Here is a 27677-nt window from a genome sequence, read left to right as displayed (position 1 = left end):
TTTTTGTATTGTTTGTTGTTGTAATTTTCTCAACCGCCCCTCATGAATATCTGCGCAAATAAAGAAAAGAGCTTCACAGCTTTTCGGATTTCTCCCGTACAAATCGAGATTCCGATTCTGAGTGTGTCAACAAATCACTTGGTCGATTCTACTACAAAGCTCGCCGCCACCCCCCCACACACAAAGGAATACATAGAATCGATAAACGACAGGAATCGATTTAAAACGAAATCGTTACAAAGAATCGAATCAAATAGTGGGCAGGCTACGTCATTCAATTCCGGGTGGCGGCGCGTTCGAGTCGGAGTTTTGGCGGGAAGTCGCCAGGGTAACGCGGACTTTAACGTTAATTCGCTAATTATAAAGATAATAAACAAAATACACGACGCGCTATTAGTGGGGCGGCGGAACTGACTTTCTAAAGTGTGAATAGTTTAATGTTTATATTCTTGGTTCTTTCGGTAAAGTCACGTAGAAGGGAAATAATAAAATAATTCAAATATTAAGCAATACATTTTTTATTTTATTATTTCCCTTCTACGTGACTTTACCGAAAGAACCAAGAATATGAATCCGTGCAGTCACGAAAGCTTTAAATAAAAAAAAGTTACATGTTTATTGTTGAGTTGAGTTGCTTGAACGCCTGTTGTGTGTTCGCGTGAGCGGGAAGCAACTCTTTACGGCGTTAACACTTCACCGCGCGAGTTTTCTATAAATTAACTATAACTTATCAAGTATAATTCATATCTGTCAACCCACAGGGTATTACCCCGTATTTTTGTAGGGGGAAATTAAGATTTCAGGTCCATACGACGTACAGCTGTCTTTTCTTGGATTTTCTGTTTGCACTTAAGTCACATATTCACTTTAAGATGTTTTTTGTTCATGTTTTTGTTTTTTGTTTGTTGCGGTTGCACCCGATTCAAGAGCTGAATGGCTCACAGGGCTATACCTAATAAATGAACTTGAACTTGAATACGGGCAATACAATGTTGTGTGATTGTGAGTTTGTAGGATGAACATTGAGTTTTATAGGGGCACGGGGTGACCAATGAGGTGTGAATTGGTCAGGTAGGGCACTGATAAGGGGGTTGACGTCTGTATATTTGACAGAGGGATTAACAAACACTTAAGAGGAAGCCACATCCCAAAAACACATTGTAGATGTTGTCAACACGCTGCGTATCCCTCGTCTGTGCAACGTGAAGATTCATTTTGGGGAAGAAAAAAACTTTACATTCAATGTCCATCCTGACACATTTAGAATCGGAAAGGGTTTTTCGCCATGAAAGTTCGCACAGACAAGGAATTTACTTTGGCCGGAAGGTGCATACATTCAACATTTAGGAATCTTAAATAAGTGGTTTGCAAGTCTAACTATACTAAAGGTACAAGTCTAACTAATTCTAAGGAGCTAAAGTATGTTGAAGCCTATGGGAGTGATGTGACTATAAAGTTTCATAATGACCTTAACACTTTGCCTGCGTTCTCACTGACAAAGGTTCAAACTCTGTTCAGTCAAACTGCGACACGCGCGCACACAGCGTCGGTATCTACAAGGTAAGAACTTTACTTAAAAGCTTTCGTGACTGCAGGAATACATATTCGTAAAGCCACGTAGATAGAAAATGAATAAAAAATAAAAATAAAATCACGACGTTTCGATCGCAACACAAGCAATCGTCTTCAGGTGAGACGATACGTCATCGGATACGTCATCGGATGTCACCTGAAGACGATTGCTTGTGTTGCGATCGAAACGTGATATTTTTTGATTATTTTTCTATCTACGTGGCTTTACGGAAAGACCCATAGAATAAGTTAAGAACTGCTTGTTTGGGTCGCATCTTTAAGGGCCCACCACTCGTGCTCCAATAAATGTCGATTGAAAACGAATTTCTTTAGAACTGCTATTTGTGTTTAGTTTTGTTGTCCTTCCCCTGCGCCTCCAAGTAGCAGGGTTCGATACGTACGGTGCGAAAGAAGTTCGACATACACTGAGCTGCAGAGCGGAGGAAGTGTTACTGCTGCATTTTGAGAAAGAGACAGAGGGATAACGAAAGACAATGAAACAGAGATGCTAAGCGAGATGAGATGCAGAGACAGGGATAAAAAGATAGACAGAAACAGAAATACAGAGACATTTGCCAGTTTATTGAAAAGCTAAAAAAAATGCTATTCAGTTTAAAAGTCAGATTCGCAAAGTATCCAAGGTATTTTGCTATTTGGTTGAATAGTAAAAAGTGCTATATACCAGTTTGGTGCATGCATTTTTTTACACGCTTTTGTTTAACTCACTCTGTTGTTGTCGTTGTTGTATCCTCAAATCTTGTAACTCAATTTTAACCCACTTCCCAATGTGGTATCGACTGCAAACTTGATATACTTATGTCATACTGATGACAATACTATATTCTATCATAAAAAATATATATTTTTAAACCAATTTTTTTATATGTTATGTTTTGGCTTGGGTCTTATTGTCCACGGTCAACTAACGTTGGCTGTATTTGATCACGGTCCCTTACGTTATGGCAAGCTTCAGGGCCACTTCCTGGAGTTGTGGAGATCTTCCATTACTAGTACATTTCATAAAAGCGTGTTTTTAAAAAAGTTTTTTTCTAAATATTACTTATTTTGATTGCAGGAGGCACACTGGACTCTGGAGGCATTGAATGAACAGCGCACAAGTCACCTTTGAAAATGAACCCGGAGACTGCGGCGGAAAGCAAGAGAAAGAAGCACACAGCCAGCTTCTCAGGTGCTCGCATTTCTTGCGGTGGTGCTGAGGCGCTCGCATGTGTGTTCACACCAAGATCACCAGCATGGTAAAGTCTGTCACAGTACAGGAGTCCCTCGGTTAATGTTTTTAATCCATTCCACGAAAACTACTGTTCATCGTAGTAAAAAAAAAATGGAAAATAGGAATTACATGTTAAAAGCATAAAATCCTTCCAAGACGATTAGAAGTTGACCTTTTGGACCCTAAAAACATAGCTTATAACGTTTAAACACTTAATTTATACACATAAGAACATGTTAAATAATGATTTATTTTAAAGCAAATTGCTTTCCTACCCTTTTCCTTATGCGAATTAACTTTAGGGGCCATTCCAATCACGATTAATTCACTTACAAGTTGAAAAACAAGTAAATATCACTGAGTCTCCACAAGAGAGACAAGCGGCTTCCACTGCCAAAACAGAAAACGCAATGTAAACAAAGGCAGTCGAGGTCTAAACGCTCATAAATGGGTGTCGCTGATTGGCTGAGGGCGTGGCTCAGCCCCTCTGATGAGCCCTAGGATTGGCCAAAATGGGCCCCCTCGTGCATATAACGTAAACGTACCGTTAGACAAAATGTTAATGTTCATCGGAACCATGGGGTCCTGTGGGAGGCGAAACGTTAACCGAAAAACCGTTAACCGATGTCACTGTTAACCGAGGGACTACTGTGTGTGTTTGACGAGGTTTAAAACTTGCTGATACATACACCTTATTCTGCATCTCTATTCAACTATGGGATTCCTTCCATTGTCTGTTTCCCTAAGTTCTTACAAACTTGTTCTCGTAAAAAAGCACATGTAAACTGTTATCTGTAACACTTTCAGCTGTACTGTTTGTTACCGGCTGCTTGGGGTTTTCAGGCCTTTAGGACTGTGCTCAGAAGTCATGATTTTAAAAAGTGCACGTTAAGTATAAAATACATCATTCCTAGCTGCAATGCAATGGATAAAACTGGCTCGGAAATGCTTTCTGCACAATTTCCGCGAAATATTAAAGACGGGAAAAAAACGTTGTTTTGCTTGTCTGCCAGAAACATAAACGGACATCAAACTCTGACCTAGTACGACACTCAAAACAACGTTGAAAAAATATCCACTGTATGCTTTCGACATTGCTCAATAGTTGCACATGACTCGTCCACGTGCACTTGTGTATACAACGCAGTCAGTTTTTTTTTTAAACATTCAGCATGGGAACATCATAGGGTGCAAATAGTTCTTATCTCTGTCGCCAGCCCTGGGGCAGTGAAGCAAATCGTACATTTCAGTGGGCGAATCATTTTCAGCGGCGGAACAAGAACGGCTGGCTTTGCCAGAAACTATTATTCCAAAATTTTACACTGTTTAGGGGAAAAAAATTAAATATGTAATTACCAATTGTTTAATGCTGCCAGACAATCATCTGACCCATAGGTGGCAGCCATCTCAAGCCAGAGGACGAGAGGACTCTAGCCGCCACGCATATAAAGGATTTATAGTGAAAAACTTTGTTTTTACGGGTTAATTTTTTTCAACCGATGAGGGTATATTTGGCTACGTTAACCCTTGAAGCGCTCGACATTCGTAAGTTGAGTGCTAAAACCACAGTGCCTCCTGGCTGGACTAAACATAAAGTCAAGTTCAAGTTTGCTTTGTTTCACCAGGTGACCTCGGTTACTACAATGATGTAAGGAGAAAAAAAGTACAGCAAATATAATTCGGTGCAAAAAGCAACCACGGTACAGAAGGAATCGAACACAGTGCACACACATAAATAAACCAATCTGAAATACCGAAGCATTGTCAAGAGCCTTGTAAACTGTCATAAAGAGGAAATGTGTAAGAGGAGGATTACATTTTACGGTTCCTAATTTTTGTTAAATTAATAGCTTTCTCTTAGTGACTTGTCAAACTCTCTTTGACCACAACACAAATTGAACGTTGTCCAATACACACAAAGGATGTGTGCAGATATGCAAAGTGCTGACAGCGGCCAGAATAAGTAATATTTAAAAATACTTTTTTAAAAACACGCTTTAATGAAATGTACCCTACTCGTAATGGCAGAACTCCACGGCTCCAGGAAGTGGCCCCGAAGCTTGCCATAACGTAAGGGACTGTGGTGATTTACAGCCAACGTCAGTTGAGCGTGGACAATTAGACCAAAGCCGAAACATAACATATAAATATGAATGTTTAAAAATATTTTTTTATAGAATATAGTATTGTCATCAGTGCGGCATACGTATACCAAGTTTGCAGTCGATACCACATTGGGAAGTGGGTTAAAATTGAGTTACAAGATTTGAGGATAATGTTGTATACTAAACCCTTCTTCCAAACTTGATATTTTTATATATTATCTTTTTACTTGATATATAATGAATGAAAACACCCCAAAGCGCAGCAAACTGCAAAACACCAGGTGTTGTTAAGTAATGAACTGGAGGAGGGCTAGGATGACAGAATTTGCAACCTTGCCTCAAGGAAAGATAAATCCAGGGTGAGTGGTCAAACGAAGTGGGTCAGCTCAAGGTTGTGTACACAGGGGAGGGAGCTGATTTAAACAACCTGCGCGTCTGAACGTGAGGGGGCCTTTGACCTGAAATTAAGAATAACACTCCCAGAGCAGAAGGTTGGATGGCCACAGTGAGACGAATAAGAGCGTTGTATATCTCAAGGATGCAGACTCAGCTGAATAGCAAGGCTGCAGGGGTCACCAGAAGTTCGCATTCGCCTAGTTAAGACGAAAAGCTCAATTATTCTGTATTGCTATTAAAGTAACGTTAAAGTCGGAATTTAACAACAGGATAGGCTAAAGTTATTGATATTCACACCCACTCCAATTAAACCAGGCCACAAGTTACGCCTACTGAACCATCACCATCATTAAGTCAATATGAAATGTTATTTCCATACTTTAATATACAACTCGACCCAAAGCATATGACAATCAGAACCTTCCTAAGTCAAAATTTAATCCCACCCAGACAGGAGCGAATAGTCGATATAAGGTTGAAGAGGGAAGGAAATTAAGAGCACGGCGAACTGCAAACGTAAGCAAAAAAGCCGGGAACACACCAACCCAGCGACCCACCAGCCCAGCAACAGCGAGTCGGGCTTCGACAGGCCATAAAAGTAGAAATAATAACTCCCGGGGTCAGGGGACATCAGAAGAAGCAAGCAGACAAAAACCAGAACTGACTCCAAGGTTCAACCGCCCTCACCTACAAGGAGTGACGGAAATTAATGAGGCCTTGAGTTAACGGCGTCAGCTGGACAGCAACAACAACGGCGAGCAGAGACAGAGTGAGGCAAAGACTGCGAGGCTATGAAATGCAACTTCATGTCAGTAAAGCCCTGACCTACAAGTTAAGTTAAAGACATCACAATACATAATATCGTACATAACATCAATGTTAACGCTATTCACCGTCAACTATATTCCGCTTATATAACCATGCAGACACCAAGGAATACGAATTCCTAGGATCAAGAAACTTACCCCTTAACCTAAGATATCGGAAATAAATTAATAATAATAAGCCTATGCATGAAAAGACAAAAGTAAACTTATGAAAAGCCAGGATAGCGGGATAAATCACCACCAGGTCGAAATAAAATACATAATAAAAGAGCGATGTTAAACCCAGGGTCGGAGAGAAAGGGAGATCCCGGCCGTCTTTGTATCCCCGCAGCGCGGGATGGGAGTGTGTATGTGCTCGGGGAGGCACCTCCACTTGGGTCAAGCACCACGATGGGAAACGACACACCTTAGGTTACATACAGAATCATAACTGGGAAATGGTAAGGGACAAATGTTAATTTAAAACTTTTTAACCATGTCTGTGTGCGTCTGTGAGGGTCGGAGGGAGTGTGCCCCTCCCTCCAAGTCGTGCAACACGGACAGAGGCGCCTGTGAGACGATTTGTAACGTCTGTGTTTTGGTTCATGAAGAAGGCCAGACAAGAGATAATATTGCACCCAGACAGAGAGACGATTTCGAGGCAATTTGTAGCATCTGATTGTTTGCTCATGGATTTTATGGAGGGAGTATGACAACGGAATATACCGTGGGTGATGCACACAAGGACACACGGACGTACGGACACACACATGGACCCACCTACCTACGGACAGATCCTGACACAGCAAAAATCGAAAGAAACCCCGCCTTGTGGGCAGGACCCAAAGGGATTTTTCGGCATAAAAGAAAGGACCCTGAGCATTGGAAACCAGTTCGACCAGGAGGGTCAACTCATCAGCCGAGTTCGACCAGTGGGTCGGCTCAGGAGCTCGACCGGGAGGGTCGGCTCAGGAGTTCGACCGGGAGGGTCGACTCAGGAGCGAGCTCGACCGGGAGGGTCGGCTCGCCTCATCTTCAGCTCGACCGGGAGGGTCGACTCAGGAGCGAGCTGCGACCAACGGGTCGGCTCGACTCTTCAGCTTCTGGGACTCAGCCGAGTTCAGCCGGCTCTCGGGGCTCGACTCAAGCGGCTCTTCATCTCCTCTGCAGGCGGGCAAGACCCGCTTGACAGCTCAACTCGGCCTGCGTGGGCCAACCTCTGCCGAGTCGGAGGTCTCTCTGCAGCTGACGGTCGCGGTTTGGCGACGTGGCGACGACGCTGCGAGCGAGCTGTGGGCGCCACCTACCGACCGGGTTCCGAACTACGACAGCGTATCAACAGGCATCCAAACCAATTCAACACGGCGACAGGAGAGCGACTGATACGTATGACGCGCACCGCCCCCTCACCACACGACCACCAGGCGTCTGTTTGACATAAAGAACCGACTCCGAACATTGACTATTCAAGACCACTCTTACCACTCAAACACACTCGAACCCATAAGCCATCCGTGGCTGTGAAGAAACACTCGAGACCGAGTGATGGCCATCCGTCGTTTATAAGAGTATTCGTAATTTTTATCTTTAATATTTAGTGGGCTGTACTCTTAATCGCATAAATTCCCAACAGATCCATCAATACGAATTGATTCTTGGCACCTCCTTCCGCCGAGCCACGCTCACGTGGGGAGTGGTGGCCCACCAGATCCTTATCAGGTGATCTGGTCCCCAATTAGTAAATTTGATATAAGATAACGATCTTCGGAAAAGGAGCACCGTCGCAGGCCCTTACTCCGAGCCATTCTGTTGTCAGATAACCTGCCGATGTATCTGTTGAGATTGGTGCCTTTAAGAATAATAACTGTTTTGATTGTGTTTTTTTTATCGCCGTATAATCTTTCAAGTATCTTTCAGGCATAATCGCCGCACGTACTCGCATCCTCTACAGAATATTCAACTGTCCCGTGACCCAAGGTGCTAACAACGTGATAAGGGTTGCGTATGATCAATAAGGAGGGCGGTACTGCGTGAACAATATTGAGTATAATCATTCATTAAAGTTAAGGTTTTTCTTAGCATAGTATTTGCATGTTAACGACTCTCTCTCTCACTAACAACCATCGCGTTATGCGGGATCCATGTGCCGTTGTCAAAGTGAAATCAGACAATCATTGATGATACTGTATTGATGCCGTGTTGACGTTCCGGGATTGAGAGTTCGCATACTATATCATAGTTGAGGTTGAATTAGTAATAAATTGATTAATACAGAAGTGGTTGTGTGATTCCTTCCTGAAATCTATGCATAAGATCTGCTTCTGCGTTGAGATCTGAACTTGGTGACCTTAATAAACACACATACATACTCAGTAAATGTTAAAGCGATAACGGGGTGAACCGGGGACCTAAAGATAAGCGAGAATGAGATGAACCTAGACAACGATGCCGAGTTAATCTAAGTTAATCTTGCATACTTACACCACACCTGCATAACTGCATACGATTAATTGCCTTATTCCGATCGATAACCCACCCTCGTCACCGAGGCGGGGTCTGGTTATCATAACGACTTGCATTATCATAATTACACCCACTCGCATAATTACTACGATTACCTCTCGAATTGGCATAACTAAATGTGCATAATTACATAAATTAACATATTTCCGGATAATTACACATTTGGCCAAATTTCATTTGATTATTATTATTTTCACTGAATATTCATAACCCACATATACAACATAATAATTTAACCCACGCACGCATACAACACATCAAAATTTTGATACCCAACATATACAACAATACGACAACAACAACAACAGACCGTGAGTTAAATAAAAGCGTGTAAAAATATTCGCTTCTGCTGTGTTGTTTAAGAGTCAGCAGACTACTTATTGCTGAGAAAATATCGTGTCTGTCTGCCCGCTGGATGCTTCATTTGTTGGTGAAAAAAACCCTAAACCAATTGTTACGCAACTTGCCGCACAGCATACCAATGCGTTTTGTTTGAGACAGATTAGAATCGAAATACTTCAATGTAAAACAATGTTTCAAATAAATTAATGTTTGGATTTCTTTTGTTTTTCAGATGTTAACACAGAAATTGAACAACTGTATGAAGCAATCCCTGTGCTCAGAAGCTTCAACATTATTAGAAAAATTGGAGAAGGTTGGTGCATCTTTCTGCTAAAAATTATTTATAGAAAACAAAAATAATCAACATATTCAGTGCGTTGAATGTTTTATGAACTAATATTTTTTTTTTAAATCGCATTCTAGTTAACTGTTAAATAGCAAAAATAACCCGTTTGAAAGCATTGAATAACCTTGGTTTCTAGTATTGAATGTCTTTTGAAATACTCATACAATTCAGTAACATTCCGTCAATCCACCCTCCTATTATCAACTCTCCCTAATATTCCATCCCCCAAATTAATCGGTGGGTTTTCCTATTATCTGAGTGATTATATTACTTGCAGATGAGAGAAGTAACTTTTAAGTGGCAGAAAATTAATCCTAATATACGTGCTTGAAAGGCGCTCATTGTGCACACAGCTTCTCGGTAGTGGTCTTCATAGTCTTGGTGGTGGTCATGGTGGTCTCAGTGTTGGTCCCTATCGTGGTCCCAGCGGTTCTGGGTTTACAAGCTGTGTTCCCAGTAGTCCTGGTGAGCCCTCTCGTAGTCCCGATTTTCGAGTGCTCCCAATGTTCCCAGTTTTCTTTGTATTCCTGATTGGCCGAAGGTAGTGACAATCAAAGGAATGGCACGGCACCCGTAGTCGCGCTGTGATACGTGGATCAAAAAAATCACTCGAGACGCCGGTGTATGGCAGCAAGAGCAGCTTATACGAATTCTGTCGCAAGAGGTCACACGTTTGGCACAACAGTCCTTCGCTGACCCTGCGTGATGAATGAATGAAGTGACAATCATGATGCTCGACCATCAGCGACGCTTTACATCCTCTCGGGAGTCAGCATCACACACCTGGATGTTTGTGGAAAATTAATCAGATTGTTGGGCGTTTACCCCTGCTTCTCCGCCTCTCATGTCAGTGTGGCTAAGAGGCGTTTCACTTTCTATAATTTTCTTTGATCGCAGGCACATTCAGTAGTGTCTACATGGCCAAAGGGAAGGTGCGAAGATCTGGTGAAGAAGAAATTCTGGCTGTTAAATACCTCATTCCCACCAGCCATCCACTCCGCATCGCCGCTGAGGTTCAGTGTCTCATGGAAGCCGGGTACGAGCATCTTTCTCGATTCAAGTAATACAATTCAACATAGCTGAGACGTTCCAGTGCTTACTAATGTGAGTGCAGTTTAAAAGTGACTTGGAATAGTTCGTAGAATTTTAATTGCATTTTAGTATTTGCACGATCATATTTATTGTTTACCAGATTTTGATAAATTTCGATTTAAAGCTTTCTTGACTGCAGGGATTCATATTCTTGGTTCTTTCGGTAAAGTCACGTAGAAGGTAAATAATAAAATAATAAAAATTACATTCTCATGACATTTCGATTGCAACACAAGCAATCATCATCAGATGTGAAAACCACAGCCACTTTTTTTTCAAATTTTCTTGCTGTGGTTTTCACACCTGATGATAATTGCTTGTGTTGCAATCGAAACGTCGTGAGAATTTTATTGTTTTATTTTTATTATTTTATTATTTCCCTTCTACGTGACTTTACTGAAAAAACCAAGAATAAGATTTTGATAACATTGCAAAAAACACGTGCTGTATTAGTGGAATGTGGGTAATAAATAAATGATTAAAACGTAGCCAAGGGTTTGTTTTACCACCAGTCAAGTAACATCTATAACCATTTACCAGTGAGATTTCTGGGGAGTCATTCTAGCAGTGTTGCTTTAAACCGCGAAACTCTGCACCAAACAAACTTCCCCATCCCCGAGCACCAAATTGTATTGTATATGTGACGTGACGTGTTACGTATGTGCCAGTTGATACCCTGGACACCTTTGCAAGTAACATGTTCCGTCGAAAGGGATTTTCAAGGATTAATACTTTCATAAATCTATGTCTGTATGTTAAACTTATTTCGACATCATACGTAGCCAACTGTGCTAATTGGAGGTGCGGGAGAAAAACAACAAACTAAACACAAAAAGCAGTACAGTAAAATCTTGGATTGCGAGCATAATTCGTTCTGGAAACGTGTTTTTAATCCAAAGCACTCGTATATCAAAGCACTCGTATATCAGTTGTGATCACGTGACGCTAGGCAGACAAAGCGTATACTGTACGTACTACTCGTATTGTAAGACCTCGCTCGTTTATCAAATTAATATTTATTAAAAAATTTTGCTCGTCTTGCAAAACACTCGCAGACCAAGTTACTCACAATCCAATGTTTTACTGTATTTAGTTTGTCTACCTTTGCACTTCTGGTTAGCACGGTTGGCTACGTACGGTGCGAAAGAAGTTCAACATGCATACAAATTAGATGAGGTCAAATGTATAATGTTCCATCTCCGTAGTGCTGAGTGACTGAAGGGACTGACATCACCCCATTATTGTAAGAAAGAAGGGCATGAGTCAGGCCCACCTCATGACTGGGAATGGAGGTAATAAAGTGAGCATTTTATCTTAAAAAAAAATCTTCCTTTGTTATTGAGTAACGGATCTGGTCGTCTGCATTATCATAAAACAAAACTGCCAATATGCAATTTTCACTGGTGGAAATGTCATTCCCATGGCATGATCAATCTGCCGACTTTTATTTCTCACAATGTAGTACGGATTTTATGGGCCAACCAGAGCTCATGGGTTTAACCGACCGACGGACCTGCGGTAATGGTGACGGTGACACGAGGCAGTAAATATATACGAAATTATATTTTTCATGACGCTTACCTTTTTTTTTGCAGAGGTGTTGACAATGTGATGGAAGTGCTGCAGTGTCTCAGAAACAAGGACCATGTGGTGATCATAATGCCCTACCTGGAACACGAGGTGTTCTCGGTAAGTTAAACCTGTTTGTTGCTCATGTTCGGCTTCGGAGATGTTGTTCAAATGTGATGTTTTTTGCTTACTGCCGCGTTGTTTGGCCCTGAACAGGACCGTTGGCGTGGCTTGTGTTGTTGCTCTGAAGACCGGGAGATCGGTGATTGATGTTCGGTCACTGCGTCGATGGCATTAGTGGTGATGTCTCACTTAACAGAGTGGACCTGCGCAAAGACTGCCATCTTCCACTGCCATTATTGTCATCGTTTCCATTTTCAATGTTTACCACAATTTTACTACTTGCTACACTGTCACATGCCAATTGCTCAATACTGACTGGATGTCTTGGTTATATTGAGTCAATATAATTTCAGTTCATGAAGTGTTTTCTGTTAAGACAATAAAGAATGCATTCAAGACCAACAGTTCAGTTATTGCAGTATTCCCAAGTCAAACCCCCTTCAACATTAGCACTTTACCTGTGTTGGAAATTCCACATTCCCATAGTCGTGCCATACCTTGGGACAATGATTGCTCATTTCCCATAAATAAGGACCATGGAGATGCCGGTGCAGGGAAAAAGGAGTAGAGGGAGACTGAGGGTAAGATGAAAGGATAAGGTGGAATGAGACATGAGAATTGTGGATGTGACTCGAAACGATGGACACAATTTGAAGTACATGGAGAAAAAAAATAAAAGGAGTTGAACCTTAGGCAGAAATGGGATATTGTGCTGAAATATCTTGCCGCGGTGGTCAGATGTTAATTCTCTCGCCTGCTATGCAGGAGGTCGTGGGTTTGATCCCAACCCTGACACCTGTATATTTGGAGTTTGCATGTTCTCCCTGTGGTCGTGTGGTTTTTTCTTCTGGTCCTCTGGTTTTTCCCGCCACATTTAGAAACATGCGTTTATAGTATTTGGCTGCTATAAATTTCCACATTGTAAGCTACTTCGTTGAACGATCACTTTAGGCCACGTCGCTTCTGAAAAAGAGCTAAATAGCTCGGTGGCCCTTACCTGATAAAATAAATCGTAAAAATAATTTCTCCCCTCCTGTGCAGCGCTCCTTCTTTCTTCTCCCTGCTGCTCATCTTGAGCCGTGCCCTCTTCGTTCGCTCTTGGAGACTTCCGTCCCGGCATCCTTTCCCTCAACGAAGTGGCGGATTATCATCATCAGTTTGATAAGGAGAATAGCAAAAGTGCCACTCGTACTGTCATCCCTGGAGGAATGATCGTCAAAATTGACCTCAGTCAGGGTTGAGATTGAATCGGCCCACTACTGATCCACGACCTGGCCAGATCTCAATGGGTGTTTTTCATTGTTTATTGCCCAAGTTTTCTCACTACTCTCCTCTGTTAACGTCCCTCTCCCATTTCCACAGGAGGTCGTTTCTGTGATGGACGTGATCGAGGTGCGTGAGTACATGAGAAACCTCCTGGTCTCACTGGTGCGCATACACAAGCTTGGCATTATTCATCGCGATGTCAAGCCCAGCAACTTCCTGTACTGCAGAAAACAACAACGGTATGTGGCGAAATTTCGATTTAAAGCTTTCGTGATTGCAGGGATTCATATTCTTGGTTCTTTCGGTAAAGTCACGTAGAAGGGAAACGTCGTGAGAATTTTATTATGTAAATTGATTATTATTTTATTATTTCCCTTCTACTCTACGTCACTTTACCGAAAGAACCAAGAAGAAAGTTGGCATATTACAACTGTTTAGAACCCCCCTGTGGGTGTTGCCTCCGAAACGTCGTGATTTAATTGAGTTTTCATTTATTTTATTTTATTAATTGTTTTACCTATGTGACTTTACCGAAAAAAACAAAGAGTATGAATCCTTGCAGTCACGAAAGCTTCAAATCTAGAACATTTGTTTTAACTTTCCTCTGTCTTGTGCCAATATGGTCAAGTCATGCAACATCTTTCTTCGGGCACCAATCTCTTATGTCGTCATCAAGCCATTCTCTGTTGGGTCTTACTCTCTTTCCAGTTCCTACCATTTTTCCCGAAGAACACACTTTTAATTTTGGTGTTGTTGTCCATTCTACATATGTGTCCAACTAGTGCCGGTTTCCTTCTCGTCACTACCTGCATCAGGGCTTCTTCTACGTGCAACCTTTTTCTTACTTCTATATTGGTCACTCTTTGTGTCCGACTTGGATGCAGTATCGTTCTGTAGAAATACATTTCGAGTGGCAATATCTCATCTCTGTCAGTCTGAATGAAGAGTCGAAGCTAGACAAAAAAAACTAAGACCGTTAAAAAGTATGCAGAGCTAGCCTACTTCAGCTTGCTGTTTGATCATTGGTATGATTGTTTGGCCACCTTAGGTATGCGCTAGTCGACTTTGGACTGGCGCAAGGAACGCCGGATACTTGCATCCCGTTGCTGCGGAGGCTGCAGGAGACCGTTGGTCTGAGCGGAAGCATTTACCAGAAGAGGGCCGGCGCACGGCTCGCTAAAGCCAACAACATCAACATCACCACCACCACCATGCAGAAGCAGGGCAAGAGCGCTCAGCTGATGAAGTCATCGGTGAACTACAACGAGGAGGTTAGCATAACTACGCGTAGATGAGAGGTACCGACCGTCAACCCCAGCTGAGAGGTTTACTTTCAACGAGTCCCCGAGTTTATTTACATCCAGGTGACGACAGTCTATTGGGAAAAGTGAGCCATTTGCCGACAGGGAGAGGTAAGTATTAAGGGAAGATGCAGGAGTACATTGATTTCAGGGAAGCCTTTTCGTCTCTGTCTCAATGTTGCACTTGCATACCTGTCAACCCCTTATCAGTGCTGCCTACCTTATCACAGACAAATTCAGACCTTATTGGTCACTCCATGCCCTTATAAATATCAACGTTCATTCTACAAAGTCCCATCACAAGGGAGAAACACAAAAAAATGTGATTTTCCTTAACTCGGTTTCCCTGTACAAGAATATCGGTAAACCGTATGCTTTGACAGGTATGCACTTGTGTCACGGAGCACAGCAAATCAAAACATGTACTATCTGTAGTAGCTACGGGACATACCCTACCCACGCATGTTGTTACACACACGTTATAAACATAGAAATATCTCCCCTGTAGCCTCTTTATGTACTGTAGGGGTAAATACAACGAGCGGGTATTCATTAACGCCCGCACAGCACACCTTGGGAGGTTTGTGGGGCCACCACCATGCATGGCTTTCTTTGGTCTTCAAAGAGATTATGTTTACACAATGCATCAGGTACTCATTTAAGCCTGGGCCAACCTATGGGAGACCCACAATTGGTATGGTGACCACGAACCACAGGTGTTATCTATGGCTGGGACTTGAATGCATAAAATATATAGGCTTTTGTAACGTGGTGCACTGACTACTGTTCCATTGTTAAATGTGGTTTTCATGAACAACAGCAACATTACAATGAAAAACTATTATTTACCATACATCAACATGAACTTGTATTGTCTGAATCACCAGTCTTAAAGTAATTGATGCCACATATTTTGGGGCTTGCAAGTACTGCAATCTTGCAAGAGTTCATTTTACAATACACGTGTTGTGTAGTAAGAACGACGCGGAAGCGAGTTGTATAGGGGCTAACGCCGAACTGTTTATTAGGGGCTCACGCCTAACTCGTGGGAAAGGGTTAACACAACTTGGTACTAACTAATCTCCCCAAGGGAAGGGTACTGGGAGTTCCCTACACCCTACCAGGCTATCGGGCTCTTCCCTCAGCACTGGCCGAGGGTTCAGCCAACTCGGCCAGCCGGGTAAAGTAGCCCTCTAGCCTGGCGCTAATTCCCCTTTTACCCGGGGTCCCTACTGCCCCTACCACTCGCTCCCCTGGCTCCCGGCGAAGACCCCGTCTACGTCACCGGTCCCCCCTCAAATACCCCGAGGGGACATGACGTCACTCCTCCTGAGGCGAGTGTGACATCCCGTCATCACTCTACTCCTCAACACAGGCGATAATAAGGTGTCTGTTGAGGTGGCTGGGTGGGTCGGAGGTCAGGGCACCAAGTTAGTCCCTCTGAGATCCTGGAATTGTATTTGGGCGTTTGTGATTAAACCAATGGATCTTTCATCTCATGACATGATGCCAAAAGCACAATTGCTTTGCTTCGGCGCTATGGTATTGAACCACAATACCTTGCTGATCTCGTCAAGGAGCATAAACCATCATGCGAACTCCGGTCATCCTCGCAGCAGCGTTTGTCTAGGCATTGAACAAAGACGGTCACTGCATCGCGCGCTTTCAGATGCACTTCTGCGGCCATCTGGAATGCTTTTGCTTCCTATATTAGGAAGCCACTGGAGCTATACACTTTTAAATCTAGATTGAGAAGTAATTTGTTTAGAACTGCTTTTTGTGTTTAGTTTGTTGTCCTTTCCCCCGCACCTCCAATTACCATGGTTGGCTACGTACGGTGCGAAAGAAGTTCAACATACATACATACATGGTCTGGATAGAAAAAGGTTGCAATCTTTATTACCAATGAGCCACATTAATTTGTCTGAAAGGTGAATAATTGCTTTCATATTCTTTTGCGTGCTTGTTTAGTGCAAAGCAAGTAAGTTAACACACGTAGCTGCGATGACGGCCAAGAAGGCTGTGGCTCCCCCCATTGCCATGCCTCGATGTGCGTTGCAAGAAAAGACTTGCTCCTGTTTCGGGTATGATCAGGTCTGCAAGCTCTGCTTGGCCAGGTATGTTCGATTATTGTGTGTGTGTGTGTGCTGTGGAGTTTCCAGAATGGTACCCATATTCCAGTCTCTGGCTGTCTATTACAGCATTCTATTATATTATCTCAATTTTAAGTTATTTCAGTCCCCAGTGAGAATTAATATTTTTCCCAAAATTATTTTATTCATTTGTATTGACAACAGTCCATACTATTTATATTCTTTGCGTCTTTCGGTAAAGCCATGTAGATAGAAAAAATAATCAAAATATCACGACGTTTCGATCGCAACGCAGGCAATCGTCATCAGATGAAAAAATAGCTAGAGAGCTGCTGAGGCAGGATGTTATAAAGGTTTGAGATGGGTGTAGCCCAAGGGTCATAAGCGACGTGGGTGGGGCTAGTGATGAAATTTGCATGTAAATGTAAGATCGGAGAGCTGAGCTACCTCCACTACGACGAAGCTGTCGGAGGTGGCCATTGTATTGTGAGAGATTAGCATGTCAATGTAAGATCGTAGATCCACCGGCACATTCCGTGGGGAATGGATGCAAAGGGGGAACTGAGGTTTTCTTTGACATTTCGAAGAACGTAACAAGTAATAAGTTGGGCTCGGGATAAATATGAGCAAAACAATGGTCATGCACAACAGGATCGACAAACAATTGGGAGATACCTATCATAGGGTTTGTCAACGTAAGCCACTGCCATTCTATGGATAGTTCTAAGTGCACGGTGATAAAGTATACAAATTAATGTGAATCACTTGGAAAATGTTGAATGACTCAATGTTGTTATCTATGGCTGGGAGCTGCCACGGTGGCAAGATGTTAACTACCTCGCCTGGTATGCAGGAAGTCGTGGGTTCGATCCCGACCCTGACGCCTGCTGTATATTTGGAGTTTTCATGTTCTCCCCGTGGTCACGTTTATTTTTCTCTGGGTCATCCGTTTTTTCCTTCCACATTTAGAATCAACGTGCGTTTCGAGTATTTGGATGTAATACATTTCCACGTGATAAGCTGCTTCATTGGGCTATGATTTGTGGCCAGGTCGCTTCTGAAAAAGAGCCATATAGCTCATTTGCCCTTACCTGGTAAAATACAAATAATGTTGTTAGTTTCATGTTCAACTTATGTATGGTCCATCTACGTTCTAGTGATGCCTCTTTCTTTCATTAGATGTTAACGTGCTAATTTTAACCCACTCAAAAATGTTCGGTTATTGCGAGCCAACCTGATAGGATGTATGTTTTGTTTTCAGAAGCCCACAGCCGTCTCCGCGGGCTGGTACGCCTGGGTTCCGAGCCCCAGAGGTTCTACTAAAGTGGCCCTATCAAACCACAGGTGCCACACATTTGACCATAGCATCAATCGGTATTTATTGCCGGTGATGCGCGAATTATATTTTTGACTACTGTTCTGCTACATAAGGGAAATTCAACAAAGGTGTAAAAGTTATGATTCTTAGCTTTCAATTTTCGAGGGTTCCAAAAGCAAATGTTGGTTTTCATTCGTTTTCTCTCTGTAAATGTGCCAAATGTCACCTTTCCAGCCCTTGTAGAACAATTTTTTTTACTTATGACCTTTGGATATCAGATGCCAGCACCAATAGCTCATACTGCCCTCTAGTGGCCGTATCCCAGCATAACTCTTATCTGTATAAAATCTTATTGAGCATGTAAACTGTTGATATGCAAATACAAATTAACACTATATACACGTTCTTCCAGTAATCAAAACTGTTGCAATGTCAAGTTAATGTTAACCGGCACATGGTTATTTGTCAGAATAACATGTACAAACCATACGTTTGCTTATTCAACAACAGGACCAAACAATGGTTCCACATATTGCTGCATTATTGTTCATTATCTATGGCAAATATAAAATTGCACTATTGTATGTGCTATTGGAGTGTCTCCATATTATCAACAACGTAAGAGTATTACCAGCACTTATAACGGCTATGTCAATTTCTAAGATTTGGTCAAATTACTTTTGATTCTGTGCATATTCACGGCCGTGTTCGCCGCCGCCTTTATTCTGCTATCGCTTGGCTGGGGCCACGCTACTGCGACTTGATATTTGAAGTGGCTCCCCCGATAGTCGTCGTACTTTATACTCAATGTCAAGCCCAAGGGTAAACCCCTCGGCGCTGATGCCGAGCAAGAGTTGCTTTTTTCCCCCTCCCCAACGTGTTTGTGACCTTAAACACTGTCGTGTGTGAGATCGCAGCCATTGACATTTGGTCGACGGGCATTATATTCCTCTGCCTCCTGAGTGGCCGCTACCCCTTCTTCAAGACCAGCGACGACCTCACTGCGCTGGCTCAAATCATCGCGTTGCGCGGAAGCGCAGAGGTGGCTGCTGCTGCTAAAGCTTGTGGTTAGTAATGCAAACTATTGACATGTTTTTACTTTTAGCAGGTCAGGCCACACTGAGCTATATAGCTCTTTTTTTAGAAGCGACCTACGCCACGCAAATGATAGCTCAACGAAGTGGCTTCATCACGTGGAAATGTACAGCAGGCAATTACTCTAAACGCATGTTGATTACTAAATGTGGAGGGAAAAACTGGAGGACCTGGAGAAAAATCTACGTGACCATGGGAAGAACATGCAAACTCCAAATATACAGGTGTCAGGGTTGGGATTGAACTACCGATCTCCTGTATACCACACTCTACTTGTGGTGAACATGCAAACAAGCATGTTCTTATAATATATGGCATTGTCTTTGAAACTGATTGGCCTACACCAGAGACAGCCTTCTTTAGGGCCTAGTCTCACCATTGTCAGACCAAAGAACGCCGAAAGGCGAACAATAATGTGGCACACTCTGGCATTTTTGAATTTATGAACGCTTAGCATCAATCAAACAAGCAACCGAACAATCTAAAAAATCAGAAGCTGCTAATTTTTTTGATTTTTTTCAACTGAATTTTTTAATGAAATATATACAATCCTATTGGAGCTTATCTTCATGTGTGTTTACTTTACAACCAGAAAGAACAGACCCTACAACATGTAGCGACGACGCAGTGCCTGATCCACAAATATAAAGGAGACATTACAGCGATGATATGTTCCGGTGCTCCTGACGCGGTTGTCTGGCTTGACCCACCTGCATGTGACATTACAGTTGTTGCTCTGCATCAGCCGTACGACAAAAAGAAGATGATACAGTTGATTATCGATGAGTCGGTCGCATCAAGATTCAAATATTACTCGCTGTTCAGTGACCAGTCCACCCTTATGTACCTATGCACACACAAGTGTTCCAGGATGCAGGAGCAATTGCATGAAGCACTTACACATTCCATGGCACAAATAATTGCAACTGTAGAAATGTTTATTGCGTTGGATGTTAAGTTTCCACAGCCTTGAGCAACGTTTATATTCCAACTTTATTCGGGTATGACGGACCACAGAGGCGAGCGACGAAATGAGGAGTGGTATTGTAACAAGATTGTTACGAGTGAGTGCACGTCTATTACACACAGATTGTGATCGCTTGGTGGTTTGTTTCGCAGCCGTGAACTGGATAGCAGCAATGTGTAGTGCCTTCAGGTACATTTTCCACAAAACCTCATTGCGGCAGTCTGGGATGAGCATCTGAAGCGTTTGTCCCCTTCCTCCTGAAAACTGACAATGTTTTTTGTTTTGTTTTATGCAATCACGTGCATAATTCTGGAGGATGAAAAGTTACATTTCAAAAATGTGTTTTTAATGTAATGCATAAAACACTTTGCAAGAAATGTAAGGGCATCTGTGTTGTTAAAAAAAATGAGTGCTTAAGGCAGCAAGTACATCCGTGCTATATTTATTATAGGGGTTGAGAACAACGAACTTTAACAATCAATAAAGAGTAACATCATCCGGCCTCTTGATCGTAGGTGCATATGGAGGATGCGAAGGCTTTGATGGCACGACGATTTAAGCAGCATGGGCATTTTGAAAACAAAGTGGCAGAAAGGCATTTGTAGGCTTAAATCAGGAAGAGTAGATTGTGATTCATTGGGGTCCTTGTGCCGAAATGGTCGATGGAAGATTATCTCGACAGGCATTGGTATGGGCACCCAGAGACCTGGGACGTAGGGGCAGGTGGTCGGATATCGTAAGGATAGACCAGAGGAGATGGAAATTGCTAAATGTGGCAGAGGGAATGAAGCAATGGCAATTATTGGTCTCATGATAACTTAATTGTGATTGTATTCTGAAATCTTGAGTAATTACATTTAAATTATGTGCAACATTATTTCGATACCCTTCCCCGTGATAAGGTCAATTATTCCACCATACTGTCTTGCACACGAGACAGCATGTGATGTTAATCTAATGGGAAAATGATCATGCATTTTTGTTTTATATATATATGAATGATTCTATGTATCAGTTTCAAATGTAAGAGACTGTTGTCTGATATATTATAACATTCACAAATATTTCTTTATTACAGGAAAGATGATGATCTGTAGTCGTTACTGCAGAAGTACTGATTTAAAAGAGCTTTGTGAATGCCTGAGAGGTGACGCCTCTGTGAAAGGTATGTACATTAGCCTAGAATTGCACATTATACGAATTACACACGTACCTTTCGCATCTCTGAAACGAGTGAAAATTCCAGTTATCTCGAGTAATAATTTCATTTTTTTAAAGCAGTGGTGTGACACTTTTTTTTTAATTGGTGGCCCTCAGAATGTTGTGGAAATTCCACATTCTGATGGCAAGCACTGTTGTCAAAACGTGGTACGATTTTTTAAAAGTCTTTTTCAGAAGCGACCTAGCCACAAATGATAGCCCAATCAAGTGGCTTATAATGTTGCAATTTATAGTAGCCAAATACTCTAAACGCATGTTGATTCTATATGTCGAGGGAAAAACTGGAGAAGCCGAAGAAAAATAACCGTGACCACGGGAAAAACATGCAAACTACAAATATACAGCAGGTGTCAGGGTCGGGATCGAACTCACGACTTCCTGTATACCAGGCGAGGTAGTTAACATCTTGCCACCGTTGGGCCCCAATTTTGACACTGAGGAGACAATGGGATGAGTTGATGACACGATGAAAGTGCAGCAAAACACTTGTGTGCAGTGCGGGAATGGCGCGGCAATACTCCTTGAAGCAAACCTGACGAAACGTGAATCGGCATGCTCGTTAGACTGGCATTGGTTGACATTGACCCAGATGAAGTACATTCTGCTCCGGTCAAACGTCTCTAAGGTCTCAAGATCTTTACAGCAGGATCATGCAATTGCTATGTTCAGCCGTTTTGTTATTAGTTTTATGTTGGAAAATATTGAGGACGCAGACAAAACCTGTGTACGGTCGGGGGGGGGGGGGGGGTGTAACACTAAAATCCTGATATATAACAGCAATCCAGAATGTATTTTCCTACGAACTAAAGGCCAGTAAAATAACCTCCATGACCCAGGCCTCTAATCCTGCAATGCAATGACAAAAAGCGCTGTACACACATCTACAGGCCACTTCGTAAGCCAGAAGGTTGATTGTTCCTTACGCATGACTAACTCTGTCTGATCCATCCAAGTCGCGTCTAAAGAGCTGCATTACGGTCCCCACCATGCCCCGCACGGCAACGAACATCATTGCAAATCCCCCCCAGGCTGTGGAGATAATAGGATTTGTGTGTATGATGATTACTAGCAGTGTAAAGGATTCACGCCACCCTCCCCTCCCTCCCTCCCTCCCTCCTTTTTTAAAAATTTATTTTTTTATAACGATCAGACGAGAAAGATGCTCGGTCTTTCGGCACTTTACTTCGTTCATCATGTCGTTTTTTTTGTTTGCTTATGGGCTCCCTTTTTTAATCAAAGATATAACGTGGGTTTCCCGTGTAACATTAGTCCCATTGTGTGTTACTGTGTTCATAGACACCAACAAGAAAACAAATCACCCTCAAAAACCTATCACCAGATCCCCTGCTGCTGCGCTACCAGCACCATAGCGGCGAAGGCACCTGCCTGACCTCCCTCCCCTCCCCTCCCCTCCCCTCCCCCCTCCCTCCCCTCACTCCCTTTGATCCAATGAAATATCGCGTTTCACAGTTGCTATTCATTTCGCAGTATTGATTCTTGTTTTTCAATGGCAGTCAATGGTATCGCCTCTTCTAGCTTGAATGGGTCATACAAACCCATTTACATGCAGCGTTTAAGGAGTGCAAAGCATCAATTATGACACGTGAAATTGTATGCACGTTGTGAGATTAACAATTAATATATTATTCCATCTATCTGTTCGCATATATAATGGTTGCCTATTTTTATTATTGGCAGTGATCCTGCAGTTGAAATGCATCACTTGATTTACAATTATAATTTCCACTTGTGATAATATAACTGACGACAAATCACATTCTGATTACTCGCACCTGCGATTAGCAGGATAGGCCACATACGGTGCCAAAGAAGATCAATATGTGTACATACATTGGCAGTAGTGTTGGTTGGTAGTGCATTACCAGTTGCACTTTTTTGTAATCATAAATGTAAGAAAGTGTAGGTCACACACTTGCTGCTCCCATGTGCACGTCGGTGGTTGTTGCCATAGCCACCGAAGGAGGGTTTTTTTTCTATTATACCATTTCTGCTTGTGGTATTCTTGCAACGAAGCTAAAAAAAGGTTATCTTCTTGGTTCTTTCGGTAAAGTCACGTAGAAGGGAAATAATAAAATAATAAAAATTAAACATAATAAAATTTCGATTTAAAGCTTTCGTGACTGCAGCAGGGATTCATCTTCTTGGTTCTTTCGGTAAAGTCACGTAGAAGGGAAATAATAAAATAATAAAAATAAAACATAATAAAATTTCAATTTAAAGCCTTCGTGACTGCAGGGATTCATCTTCTTGGCTCTTTCGGTAAAGTCACGTAGAAGGGAAGTAATAAAATAATAAAAATAAAACATAATAAAATTTCGATTTAAAGCTTTCGTGACTGCAGGGATTCATCTTCTTGGCTCTTTCGGTAAAGTCACGTAGAAGGGAAGTAATAAAATAATAAAAATAAAACATAATAAAATTTCGATTTAAAGCTTTCGTGACTGCAGGGATTCATCTTCTTGGCTCTTTCGGTAAAGTCACGTAGAAGGGAAAGAATAAAATAATAAAAATAAAACATAATAAAATAATAATAAAAATTAAACATAATTATAATGTTTTATTTTTATTATTTCCCTTCTACGTGACTTTACCGAAAGAACCAAGAAGATGAATCCCTGCAGTCACGAAAGCTTTAAATCGAAATCTAAAAAAAGGTGTTTGGGTCCCAAATTGTGTGTTAGCGCTGGCAGGAGTTAAAAGTTGCGGAAGTGTCTGAACGAGTAAACTTCACCGATTATTTCGACTGTGTGTGCGCGCGCGTGTTTTGTCACTTTTGACTCTGTTGTTTTGTCTAGCTGTGCCTGATGCAGACCAAGCAAAGACCCCTGCGGAAAAACGTAGCAAAACAGACGCCCACGTCGAAACTTCTCCCACTGCTGGGACTGACGGCACAGACGGCGGCGTTGACGCCAGTCGACGTCCCGCTCGTCGCACGCTGCCTTCCGACGCAAGAGACGCGTCTTCGGGTCGAGGTGGGCCAGAAGCTGCCCCCGGGAGGGATTGGCGCTGCAACGATGTCTTGGCGTTTGATCTGCTCGACAAACTCCTAGACCCGAACCCACACACGCGGATAAACGCTGCGGAAGCCCTACGCCATCAGTTCTTTGTTCGGTAACAAAAGTCAACGGCGTCCTCACACTTAAGTTGTTCTGACCTCACCTCCCTTGGTGGGTCCCGAGCTCGTGGTTAATAACACTGGTCAACACACTGAATCCAAATATGGCATCAATTTTTGTCTATCACATCAGGTTTTTGAGATATCAAATATTGCATTTTCAATAAAAACTGCAGAAGAAAAATATTAAATAAATGTGTATATCTACATAAAATTATATTATAAACACACTTTCCTAAAAATACAGCACCATATTTTAACATTAAAGCAGTCACTGACTCGCAACAACTTGCAATCATAAGTGACAGAGTTAATTTTGGGTAAAATCAATGAAAATGGGGTATGCCGATAGCATAAAATGAGATGTGATAGAGCAAATCTGAGATCACATTTGGAATCAGCACCCTGAAATTAGTCTAGAACAGCTGCAAAAGTCCAGGCCAGAAAAAAATATTTTTTTTGTTGACCAGTGTAATTGGAAGTTCCTAGGCCGATTTTTTTTGTTATGGTCATTTTTTTTCTGTAAGATCATTCCTGCTGGCTTCCTGCAAAGTGTTTCATATATTTTTTAAACAACCCCTCAGATATAATGGCCTTTGTTAACCCCTGATATGCATTTGAATTCATGACCTTGCAAATGGGATATTTTGCCACGCTGAAATGTCACTCATGTTTATTTTGAATGATATGCACATCATCTCTGTTTACTGTTTCGGATATTAATGCCGATAGCTTGTAAACAATTTACATTGGTTTATTAAAAAAATGTGTTCAGTTAAACATAGATTTTTCCACAAATCAAATACATTTTGCTTTTATGCAAGGTTACAAGGAAAATACTACGCACAATTCATGTCCATATTTGTGACCAAAATGTAGCCATTCTCCAGTGCTGCAGCATTAACTAGAAGATGAAAACACTGCAATTACAAAAAAAAATGTGTCGTCCTCCCCTACGTCTTCTGCGTAAATGTCCCAACTTTCCGCTTCCACCGTGCGGTACAACCCACAAAGCATCGGGAGAGCTGTACAGCTAAACGAGAACATTCCTCCGCATTCGTACAAAAGAAGCAAAATTACGTGCTGCCGTATCTTGCAGGCACGTTGAACCTTGGCCTTAAAATGCCGTGACGTGAAATCGGGCTTCGGAAAAGCTGGTGGTGCTAATTTTCACAATTACACGAAATATATTGCGCACATTTTCTGGATATTAGTGTTATGATTATACCGGCTCTACCCGACTTGTCCTTGGTTGCAGGCTGCAGTCGACCGCTGGGGAATCGCGTTCCACGATTGTCTTTGCCACAAATTCATTCTGCAGACTCAAGAGGTTATAAGCGCCATTATAGTCTGTCATTGGTGCATTAAATATCTCCAGATCTTGGAAGCTCAGCAGTGTTGAGCCTGGATAGTGCTTCCGATTGGTGAACCACGGTCCATCAAATAGGTTATTCATAGGTGGCTACAAGGGGCTGTGATGTGTGCTTGACACCAGAGGGCAGTACAGCAAAAGCCACTGTGCTGTACATTTGTTCTGATGTTTGTTGTTTAGCCACGACGATACTGCCCATGCCTGAGTGTTTGTTTTTTTATCTGTTTAGCCTGAATTGTTATATACATTGAATAGACTGGCCCTCACCACAGGATAAGGACAGTTCCACCACTGACTCGGCACAAGAATGAGCATCGCACAGTGTTCGATTCAGCAGGAAGATATGTTGCCCTTTAAAAGCCTTGTGCCTGGAGATTTACACGGTGAAATACTCTCGATTATAGTAATCCACAAGTGTCCTTTTTTTTATTTCACCTTGTTTACAAAGCATCCGTTTTTACCGGGGAAAATATTTTTTCCGTACTTTTCCCCAACGCACTTTACCACAGCACAGTCAACACAAAGACCTACAATTTGAGCGCGGCGTGGGCAAGTGTTATCCAGACGTTAGTTACAACACTTGGAATGTCCCTTAAAAATGATGGAATAATATTTAATGTGTATCGTGGTTTCCACGAGCCAGGCCACCCATCTTAAACACACACTCAGCCTGGGACATTGCTTGCACGCATTCCACACCCACACGCGCCTTCTGTTGTACCCACTATTGTACAGTTGTGCAAGAGGAAATGCCTAGGCATTAAAAAAAAATGCCCTCTACTCAATGTATAATATAGCCGAGTGCAATGGTCACAAGGCCATACCACCCTCTTAATTCTGTGAGCTCGGGACGTAGCGATACAGTACTCATTCCACATGCGGACTGACAGCGTGCACCCACTAGATGTTGTACATTTTGTTCAAGAAATGCTTCAACGTAAGTTTTATAAGGAATGCATATTGCAAAGTATTTTTTAAAATGTTTTTCACACGTGCATTTGAATTGTAACGTTTTCGTGTACACTGGTGCACGTGGTGTCCATTTCCAATAAGTCTGTTGCACCTAAGCTGTACAAACGACTGTGTTTTAGCTGGGGGGGGGGAGGTCGTTGTATCGCACAGGTCCACCTTGGGTTTCCAATTACTGGTTTCCAATTTCAGGTACCACAGGCAAGTGGTTTCATCCACGACTGGACGTGGGAGATGGTGTTTAAGGCACCGGTCCTAGGGTAGATGGGTTCTCTTCAGATGCCACATGCATTTTACACAATGGAAAGCCCAGGGTGAGGTTTGCCATTTTTCAAAATCTGAGCTGCCTGGCGTGTAGGGGCACGGTGGTGGCGAGATGTTAACTACCTCGCGTGGTATGCAGGAGGTCGTGGGTTCAATCTTGACCCTGACGCCCCCTGTATATTTAGCGTTTGCATGTCTCTCCCCGTGGTCGTGTGGATTTTTCTCCTGGTCCTCCGGGTTTTCCCTCCACATTTACAATCAACATGCGTTTCGAGTACTTAGCTACTATACATTTCCACATGATGAGCCACTTGTTTGGGCTATCATTTGTGGCTAGGTCGCTTCAGAAAAATAGCTGTATAGCTCAGTTGGCTTTACCGGGTAAAATAAAGAGTATGTAATCATATCATCTGTTGTACAGGGATCACCAAATATTGTCCTGTTTATGTGTTAAATGTTCCAATTTAAAGTGCATTGCATTGTTTTCTGTATGCCTATTTTCTTGTTTACTGTGCGTTACATTCGTGTGCATTACTTGAATGAATAAAGTCGAAGGTGATTACAACTTTA

At 42.2% G+C, this 27677-nt stretch overlaps 1 protein-coding gene across 3 annotated transcripts; it reads left to right on the top strand.

Moving 5' to 3' along the window:
• The first annotated feature begins 243 nt into the window (after nucleotides 1–243).
• LOC144728068 (cell division cycle 7-related protein kinase-like) lies at nucleotides 244–27677 on the top strand. Of its 3 annotated transcripts, none has more exons than XM_078607354.1 (12): nucleotides 244–328; nucleotides 2648–2761; nucleotides 9208–9288; nucleotides 10219–10357; nucleotides 12009–12102; nucleotides 13468–13610; nucleotides 14420–14642; nucleotides 16644–16789; nucleotides 18027–18109; nucleotides 19001–19150; nucleotides 21224–21310; nucleotides 24183–27677. In XM_078607354.1, the coding sequence occupies exons 2-12, from the start codon at nucleotides 2704–2706 to the stop codon at nucleotides 24500–24502; spliced, it is 1524 nt and encodes a 507-aa protein (XP_078463480.1). In that variant the 5' UTR covers nucleotides 244–328; nucleotides 2648–2703; the 3' UTR covers nucleotides 24503–27677. The 3 variants fall into 3 exon arrangements, with proteins under 3 accessions (XP_078463480.1, XP_078463482.1, XP_078463483.1); XM_078607356.1 differs by lacking the exon at nucleotides 244–328 and adding an exon at nucleotides 335–1560; XM_078607357.1 differs by lacking the exon at nucleotides 244–328 and adding an exon at nucleotides 1710–1761.

The sequence above is a fragment of the Lampetra planeri genome, chromosome 27, assembly GCF_965212315.1.
Source record: "Lampetra planeri chromosome 27, kcLamPlan1.2.h2, whole genome shotgun sequence".
Classification (NCBI taxonomy): Eukaryota; Metazoa; Chordata; class Hyperoartia; order Petromyzontiformes; family Petromyzontidae; genus Lampetra; species Lampetra planeri.
The sequence above is the reverse complement of the archived record's forward strand: the minus strand, read 5'-3'. Positions and strand labels throughout refer to the sequence as shown.